General features: G+C 47.0%; 1 protein-coding gene across 1 annotated transcript in view; it reads left to right on the top strand.

Annotated features, from left to right (window-relative positions):
- TOP3A (DNA topoisomerase III alpha) overlaps window positions 1–8,694 on the top strand; it is a 20,689-nt gene extending 11,995 nt beyond the window's left edge. Inside the window, exons 15-19 of the mRNA XM_053364179.1 lie at window positions 34–199; window positions 1,696–1,839; window positions 3,488–3,610; window positions 5,774–6,477; window positions 7,538–8,694. Of these exons, the coding sequence (XP_053220154.1) occupies window positions 34–199; window positions 1,696–1,839; window positions 3,488–3,610; window positions 5,774–6,477; window positions 7,538–7,716 (1,316 nt within the window). The 3' untranslated portion in view covers window positions 7,717–8,694. The remainder of the gene's footprint in view (window positions 1–33; window positions 200–1,695; window positions 1,840–3,487; window positions 3,611–5,773; window positions 6,478–7,537) is intronic.
- The last annotated feature ends 1,093 nt before the right edge of the window (window positions 8,695–9,787 follow it).

Here is a 9,787-nt window from a genome sequence, read left to right on the forward strand (position 1 = left end):
AGGTGTTCACCCCACCCCACCTCTACTCTCCAGGCTACGATGCCATGGGCTACGAGATGTCTAAGCCTGACCTCCGAGCCGAACTGGAAGCTGACCTGAAGCTGATCTGCGAGGGGAGGAAGGAGAAATCTGTTGTGCTGAGGGAGCAGATCCAGAAGTACAAGCGAGTCTTCATCGAAGCTGTCGCGAAGGCAAAGAAGTGAGTCATTTCCTGCCTCTCTAGGACTCGGCAGCGCCCAAGCCAGGAGAGGCAGCTGAGCTCCTCCGTATCTCATTGCTTTGCAACATTGTGGTGGCTCTTATTACTGTCGTGGTTCCAATAGACATGAGGCACACACAGGAAACCTGGGTTCAAATATATCTTCTTCCCATGGAGTCATCAGTAAATTAGTCTTGGCTCCTTGTGTTCACAGTCGGGAATATACATTTTGTAAATGAAAGGTGCCTTTGTCAGGGCTGGGGAACCTCCCCCCCCCCCCCGTTGGGACAGGGGTCAGCAAACTTTTTCAGCAGGGGGCCGGTCCACTGTCCCTCAGACCTTATGGGGGGGCGGACTATATTTTGGAAAAGAAAAAAAACCGAATTCCTGTGCCCCACAAATAACCCAGAGATGCATTTTAAATAAAAGGACACTTTCTACTCATGTAAAAACACACTGATTCCCGGACTGTGTGCAGGCCGGATTTAGAAGGCTATTGGACTGGATCCAGCCCCCGGGCCTTAGTTTGCCTACCCGTGTGTTGGGGGCTACATGCTATCAGTGGGCAGCGCCAGAGACAAAAAAGTGAGCACGGCAATCCTTTTCTGTCTTTCTGCCACTGCCATCACCCCTCTCCCCTAATTCCCCCCACCCGTGCCATCTACATGAAATCAGGCCAAGTGCTACTGGTCGTCCACTCCTTAAGCGGATAATGGAATATAGACTGGGTGTGGTCAGTGTTGCTGTACTACTGTAGGTATTTATTTGCCCAAGATGAATTGCGTAAATAAATACCGGAAGAAGTGCAATTATTTTATGAGTGAGCTGTGCACTCCCAGTCTGCTCATAACATTGGCAGTCTGCTAGGAGTGCCTCGCTCTGCCTGTTTTCACGTGTGCACCCTTTCTGTAATAATGTGAGGCACCTATTGTCCCCTCTCAAACTGCTTTTAGCCTCTCTTAGGAAAGATAATTCTGCATTACGCTCTTCTGTATTTACTCATACCTCCCAAGTTAGGTGAGCAGTTAATACAGCTGAAAAAATCGACTCTTGCTTTTGTTCTTTCATTCCCTCCCATTTCTCCTTTTACCCATCATTTTCTTTTGTCTTCTACTTTTATTCCCTGGCAAGAGCCACTTCCTGTAGCAGAGGGGTGGGTGGGAGGGGGTACCTTCTGAATGTTGCAGGACTCTAGCTCCCATCATCCTCAGCCAGCATGGGACGATGGGAGCTGAAGTCCAACAGCCTCTGGAGGGCCATAGGTTCCCTATGCCTGCTCTAGAATTGTTCTCCCTTTGCCTTTTTAAGGAGCCTTCCCCCTCCCTTCAGAAGCTGTCTCTGGCATGGCCTTCCGCAATCTTTCCTGCTATGGAATGAACGCTGATTTGCCTGCGTCTTGTTTTCTGTGCAAATACTTATAAACCCACTAATCCTTTGAGCCAAAACAGCTGGCAGCCGGGGAAAACAAGTGAAGCTTTGTCTGTTTGTCTTTGCAGGCTGGATGAGGCTCTGTCTCAGTATTTTGGGGAAGTGACCCACGTTGCACAAGAAGAAGAAATCTACCCAGCAATGCCAGATCCTGTTAGGAAATGTCCACAGTGCAACAGCGACATGGTCTTGAAGACCAAGAAGAATGGAGGGTCAGTACAGGGGCGGCCCATCCTGTTTTGCTACCTGAAGAGAAACAAGAAGTTTCCCCCTCCTGCCAAAGCTGGGGTCCTGCTGTTGTCTCTTCTGCTGCTCTGGTGGCAGAGGAGGGAAGCAGCCTCAACCCCCATAACCAGGAAGTGAGGAGAGGTGGTGGCAGCAGTGGGAGGGTTGGGCGGGCAGGCAGCCACGGCGGTGGGAGCTGCCATGTCTGGATCCCAGCAAGATCCCACCGCCCGAGGCAGTCCCCTCAGTGTGCCTAATAATAACCCAGCTCTGGGTCAATTTGAGAGTAAACCACCTGACATTTTAAAACAACACCCATCTTACAAACGAGTCTGCAAATATATTTGTTCACAAAAAATGCTTTACTAGTCAGTCTATGTATACATACCTGCAAGTCACTATGGGACTTAATGGGGGGGGGTGAGCCCATTGCCTTTGTTGGTCATCTGGAGGTGATTGTTACTCACCATGGGCGACCGGATAGGTAGCCGTTCCCAGACCTGCTTAGAGAGCGTTCCCTTGAAATTCTGCCCGAGGGACAGTATTCCTTCTCTGCTGATTAGTATTTGCAGAGTTCAAGGCTGGGGAAACTTTGGCTCCCCAGGCCTCCCCCTTTGGCCTGCCACACTGTTTTTGTTAAGCCACACTCACCTGTCTCGCACCTGACATCAGGTGTGGGATGGGTAGAGAAGCAGCTGAATCCTGGGCTGAAAAGCAGGATTGAACTCCCTGGCTGGGTTTTGAATGAGAAGCAGGTCCCCAAATGGGTCAAAGGTAGGCCCTGAGTCTGAAAATATTGAATATGACTTGTGTAAAGGTAAAGGGACCCCTGACCATTAGCTCCAGTCCTGACCGACTCTGGGGTTGCAGCGCTCATCTCACTTTACAGGCCGAGGGAGCCGGCGTACAGCTTCCGGGTCATGTAGCCAGCATGACTAAGCCACTTCTGGTGAACCAGAGCAGCGCACGGAAACACCGTTTTCCTTCCCGCTGGAGCGGTACCTATTTATCTACTTGCACTTTGGCGTGCTTTCGTACTGCTAGGTTAGCAGGAGCAGGGACCGAACAACAGGAGCTCACCCCGTCGCGGGGATTCGAACCGCCGACCTTCTGATCGGCAAGTCCTAGGCTCTGTGGTTTAACCCACAGCGCCACCCGCGTCCCTAATGACTTGTGTAGACCATACCAAAGCAATGGTCTCATTCCTCATAAGGCACTTTCCTATGCCCCTAATTACAGACACAGTTTGATGCCAACCCACACAGTCAAAGTCTGCAAATAACCACTTGCCTGGTCACCTGGGACAAGCAAGAATTACCTTTAGGTGAACAGACAGGGATGTGTTCATCAGGGGAAGACACTTGGGTTCTTTCCCCACTTCCTGCCCTGCCTCTGAAGAGTCCATATACTACAATTGGCCACACAGATAATATCTATGGGGAATCAAGAGTAGTTAATTTTCTGTGGGCTGTCATCCTGACATTACTACCCAACATAGACTTCTCAGGATTTGAACACGGGACCGTCTGCATGCAGAGCAGATGCTCTGCCACTGATCTACAGCCCCTCCCATAGTTCCTCCCCTATTCTGCTGTTTCCTTTTAATGCTTTTTCTTTTTTTAAAAAAATCCCCAGGTTTTTCCTCAGCTGCTTGGGCTATCCCACCTGTAAATCTGCTGTGTGGTTCCCCGATTCTCTGCTGGAAGTCAGCAAGGACGACTCCATCTGCGAAGTGTGCAGACCACATCCGGTGCACATGTGAGTGTTTTCCTAAAGACGGGGAGGCACTTTGGGGTGCATACCTAGCGGCAGGTTTTTGAAGTGGTTGAAGATTCAGGTGGAATTTTCTCCTGAGAGGCAGGAGAAGTGTGTTTGCATTTCAGTCAAGTAATAGATCCTCTCTCCACACACATTAGAGGGAATTGTAGCAGGAGGTTGCCCTGCTATGGAGTGGCGCATGACCCATGTTCTGCAGCAGCAGCTATTGAAGAGGGAGGTGCGGGGGGCGAGTTGCAATATTCCCCTCAGTTGTAAAACAGGTTGTTCAAGTGTCCCACATTTTCCAAATGCTCAGCCAAATCTGCAAAATCAGAACACTGGGTCGTAGCTGCAGACAGTGGGGGGTATTGTTTTTGTTTGTTATTGCGGTGTGTATTTTTGTAGTTTAATATTGTAAGCAGGGTGGACAAAAACCAATGATTTTTATTTTAAAAAATTGGATTTTTTAAATTTAAATCGGATTTTTAAAATAAAACACTTTTGGAGGAAAAATCTTTCTAAAGATAGTTTTCTATTTAAGATACACTCTAGTCCAAAGGCTATTCATCAGGAAATAAGGATTTGTTTTAAGTTTTTCATGTGTGCTAAAAAACACCACCCGTTTAACCACATCAGTTAACAAACATGGAGACATATGCTATAATGTTATTGTTTTAATTAAATAAATTGTTTAAATTGTTACCAAGGAAATTATTATTTTTCTCCTTCCAAAAAAGTACAACAGAAAAGTTGTCCAAATTTAAGCAGTTAACTTATTAAACCTCACAGTAATTTCATAATTATCTGTCAGTGTATTTCTAATAGTATAACCAAATCAGTCATCTTTGATAGAACTGTAAGAACGACTCTGAAAATTTATGATTCCAAAAATGAAACCTTCATCTGGTTGTCAATGTTAAGAGGATGCCAGCAAGGTTGAACCTTTCTGTAAAAAAACCCCAGATTTCAATCAAGTCTTACTGACTAGTGATTTAAATCAAGTCTGACTGGCTAGTGATTTAAATCGTGATTGGAATCAATTTGATTCAAATCAAATCCACCCTGATTGTAAGCTGCCTTGTGATCATCGGATGAAGAGCGGTATAGAAATTTAATTAACAATAATAATAGCCAACAAACTTCTACTCACAATAGAACCATATAATTGTAGAGTTGGAAAGGTCATCTAGTACAGTTCCCTGCAATGCAGGAATATGCAGGTCTCCTATACAGGGATTGAACCTGCAACCTTGGCGTTATCAGCACCATGAGCTAACCAGCTGAGGTCTGTTTTGAGCAAACTAACATTGGATACAATCCAACTGGCCTGTGCTATGTGGGTTAGGTTTCCTTCCTGAGCAAGACCTTTACTTGCACATTTTTGAAGATAATAGGCAGTGCCCTCTTTGCAGGACCTTGGGAGCTGACTGGCAAGGCATCCTTAGAATGTATAATCTCCTGCTCAGTGCAGGATCTACAATGCAGTATGCAAGTCACTCCGTCAAAGATCCCGTCGCTTCCCACAGGTCTATTCCACCGTTGTACAGTTCTTACAGTTAGAAAGCTTCTCTATAGTGTTCAGCCAAAATCTGCTTCTCTGAAATTTCCAAACATTGGTTCTTGTCCTGGCCTCTGGAACAGCAGAGGATAACTGCTCCATCTATTGCTTGGCAGGCCTTCAGTTGCTCAAAGACAGCTATAATGAATAAAAACTTAGAGGCAACTGCTTGAACTGTGAACTAGTAAATAACACAATACAGTGGTATCTTGGTTCTCGAACGGCTTAGTTGCCGAACAAACCAACTCCCGAACACTGCAAACCCGGAAGTAAGTGTTCCAGTTTGCAAACGTTTTTTGGAAGCCGCGTCTTGGTTTTTGAAATGTTTCGGGAGTCGGACTCCCAGAATGGACTAAGTTCAAGAACCAAGGTACCACTGTATGGTCTAGTAATTCACTGGTGGGGACCTGTGGTTCTCCAGATGATGTTGTATTCCTGCTCCCAGGTGCCCTAGCCAGCACAAATGAATAAGAGTTGGGGATGATGGGAGTTGTAGTCCAGCAATGTTCAGAGGGCCACAGCTTCCCCACCCCTGGACTAGGTGTTGCTGTCTACAGTGGCCAGGAAGAAGCCCAGTGCTAACTTATAACACCTCTGTTCTTTAGGTTGAAGATGAAGTTCAAGAGGGGCAGCCTTCCGCCCATAATGCCCCTGGAGTTTGTTGGCTGCATTGGAGGCTGTGATGAAACCCTGAGGGAGATCCTGGATCTGAAATACCTTCAAGGGCCACCAAGACCTTTGCAGATGACCAGCCAAGCAAGCAACCTCTCACAAGCCAACCGTTCCTCTGACCACGCCGACAGCAACCGGAACAGCCACAGGGCACACCCGAATGCTCCCCAAGGCCCTCCTGCACGGGCCGCCCGAAATCCTCCCCCTGCGCTTGCCAATTCTGGTGGGAACAACGCGGTGGTATGCAACTGTGGGGAGGAGGCTGTGCTGCTCACCGTCCGGAAAGAAGGACCCAACCAAGGCAGGCAGTTCTATAAATGCAGCGCTGGCAGCTGCAACTTCTTCCTGTGGGCCGATCAGCAACCGGACAACAGGGACACTGGGATGCCCAGGGACTTTGCACCCCCTCCAGGCCCCTTTGGTAGAGGGGAAAGGGGCTCAGGGCGCTCTTGGAGTGACGGCTCTGACCCTGGAGGAGGAGGAGGAGGAGGAGCTGTGTGCAGGTGTGGCCAGCCTGCTGTCACCAGGACGGTTCAGAAAGAAGGACCAAACAAAGGACGTCAGTTCCACACCTGCTCCAAGCCAAGGGAACAGCAGTGTGGCTTTTTCCAGTGGGCAGATGAAAACACAGCACCAGGTAAGGAAGGGGGTCTAGATGGTTTGGGGGATGGGGGACGACTCTGGAGAGTCGGGTTAAAATCAGCCCAGTGTGGGGGGGCTTCCTGGGAGGAGAAAATCTGGCAGGGGAAGGGGATGAATAATCGCACCTGCATCACCCCGTCTGAGCTCTTTACAGGAATGGTGGGATACAAATGGCAGGTAACTTGAAGCTCTGTGCCTTTTTGGATTGAAATAGCAGAGAATTGCCAATATCCTACGTGGCTTCGCTTGCAAACTTACCTTCCCAAGTAGGTTCCAGCTGATCTGCTAGATCCTTGAAGATTCCACTTTTTAAAATACTGTATTTGCCTGTTTTGAGATTTTAGCACACAGCTGGCAGCAGAGGGAAATTCAGCAGACAAAAGGTCCTGTATTCAAGCTGCTCACTCTCTCCATTTAACCAGCCCTGGGCCTAGCAAAGATGGGGAAAGGGCAAATCCCCAAAGAGGTTTTTTTCCTGGTTATCGTAGGTGTAGCTGAACTAGAATAAACAGGCTGGAAAAATTATTCAGGTCTCTCAGTGCAGCAGGCCACCCCTCACAGAGCTGAGAAACTGGGGGGGGGCAAGATGCCACCATCAACAATATACTTTGGTCTGCCTTGTATAAGTTGGCTGCTTATATTCTAACAACATGGCCCCCTTTTGGGGGCAGTGACACCCTTGAAGTCTTCCTGTGGTGTCCATGAGCGCCCACCCCCTTGGCCATGTTGTGGTTGTGCATCGTTACCTTTTTCTCTGTTAAAAATATGTAAAATGTCATCACTCTTCCAACTTCCTCTTTCAGCTTTCTCCCACTTCCAGTTTCAGCAATATTTGCTTTCAAAGGCTCAGATTTAATTCTACAGGATCCAGCAAAGGAAAAGGAAAGTGTGCATGTGTGTCCTTTCTCTGTCTCCAAGTGGGGGAGTGGAGAGATACACACTCAAATTTTCCAAAGTGTCCACAGACCTAAAAAAAAGAAGTGGCAACCCCTCTTCTATGGCACACTTCTGTCATTTGAAGTAATCTTAAATGTTTTCCTTCTCTTTATCCCCAGACACCACCTTTCCTTCAAACCACTTCACGAACAAAGGGAACACGAGAGGCTCAGGAACTAAGACTAAAAGATCAGACAGCGATTCTTCCGCGAAGGCGCCCACTACCAAGAGGCCACGGACTTGCGGTATTTGCCACCAGCCTGGCCATACCAGGAAGACATGTCCACAGAATCACTGAAGCAGCCCAGCCCCCAGAATTTGACCCAGGACATCCCTTCAGAAGGATGAAGGACGAGAGGCAACTCTATGATGCAACGAGGAAGTGTTGCCTGGAATATTGGAAGCCTACTTGCAAGCATGGTTCCTTTTGCGGCCAGGCCTCCACATTCTTCCAGTGCTGGTGGAAGGTCAGGTCTGCTTTCTATGAGCCAGGCACAGCACAGGCCTTTGCTCTCTTAGCTGTAATGCATTCAAGAGTCAGACAATTTTGAGGCGGGAGGAAGTCTTCCCACTAACCCCTTTATGCAGCAGCTTACAGATCTCCCTTTTTATCTTCCAATAAGTCTTTCCCCACCACCACCTGAACAGTAGAAAGTGCAAGAGACTTTTCTTTCCTGTCAGTTATTCTATAATCCGTATATTCTTCGGAAGGAGCAAACTCTTCTTTACGGATCTGTGAGCAGAATTCTTGCAAAGGCAAATATAATTCGCCTGAAGTGCCTGTTTCTTTCCATTGACACACACTGGCTTGAAGAGGTGTGCAGTCTGAGACCTTGTGCCAAACGCACCCTCAAGAAGAGAAGTCAAACAAGACTACAGAGCGTAGCTCTACTGTTTTGGGGGGTTCAGGCTGCAGCTGTGATTCACGAACCCTCATCTTTTTCATGGGTCCTGAACTATGTGTGTTGCTTTTCCAAAGCAATAGCCAGCAGTACAAAGGTTTTGTGACTGAAAGAGCTGTAGAGCCTGCTTTTCTTCCCTAGAAAATGTTAAAGGTCAGTGGTCTAACAATGGTGGAGAACCATTGTTTATTGAACACCACTAGGTATGCCACCTGCATTCCAGGAAGTCCTTTACTTCTTCCGAACGAGGACAGCAAGCCTCAGCACCTTATATAAGAGGAAGGAGGATATGGGATGCAGACAACATCTCCCCAACTCACTTTGTTGTCTGGTAAACGTTCTGATTAAAAAGCAAGCTACTGCCTGATTACAAACTGGTTTGGGTAATTTATGGGCTTTAAATATATATGTTAGCTTAAGACATGTGGTGTGTGATGTTTTGGTATAGTGCCTCATCTTACAACCAACAGCCAGTGTATCACATATTACACAATGAAAGATGGCATAGAATTCGTCACCTCGCCAGGGAAGGAAGAGTGAGACACATAGTTATGGCGGGAACCACCGGGACTAGCTTCTGTGTCTCGTATTAAAACGCTACCTGCTTACTTTCAAGCCTTTCCTCACCACTCTGAAAGTGCAAAGCTCCCCCTTTTCTCTCTTTCCCTTTTGGGCTGTGAAGGTTGCTTCCTTCCCTTTTGCTTCAAGAGAGCAGGGCCTGCAGATCAGCCAGCGATGCAAGCTCTGCCCTCCCCTCCAGTGGTGGAATGCTAAGTATGTTGAAGTGTTGAAACTAACATGTGACATCATAGTGCTGACACAGTCTGGTTTTGTGGGGTTTGTTCGTTCTTCCTCTTGCAAGGTGTGGTCAAAAACATTTCTGCAAAGCTCCAGGAATTGAATCAGGCTTAAAATATACTGTGAATAGCATACAGATTTTTTGCATATAGCCTTTGCCTTTATTTTTACCTAGAGCATATGGGAAAATGTTTCTCACACATTGCTAAAAAAACAGCATTCACTTTTCCTTATTCAAATTTTGCAGGCTCCTTACTATAAAAGCAATTCACATCTTACGATCAGATCAGCAAGATTTCAGCAATAAATTCCTATTATCAGCCTCCTGTGCAAGTTCCAGGGATGAATTTAAGCTGTGTTTTGCTCACAAAAAGCTCACTATACAGCATTTTTTGCCCATAATCATTCATTCTTTATTTCATTTGTGACATCAGCTCAAGCCCTTTCATATTTCCGATTAATAATGCCACTATATAAACGCATTTTAGCAGCAAAGTTTCCTTAAGTTAGTTGCGGTTGTTCCTTCTAGCCAGAAAGGCTGGAGCTTCACATAAAAATTTCAATCACAGGAAAATCGTAAGGGAAGAGCAGGGCAACTTCTTGTGAAGAATCACTCTGTACATTCAGACCAGGCACAAGGGAACCTTTGCCCTCCCGAATGATGTTGAA

Source organism: Podarcis raffonei, chromosome 14 (assembly GCF_027172205.1).
Source record: "Podarcis raffonei isolate rPodRaf1 chromosome 14, rPodRaf1.pri, whole genome shotgun sequence".
Classification (NCBI taxonomy): Eukaryota; Metazoa; Chordata; class Lepidosauria; order Squamata; family Lacertidae; genus Podarcis; species Podarcis raffonei.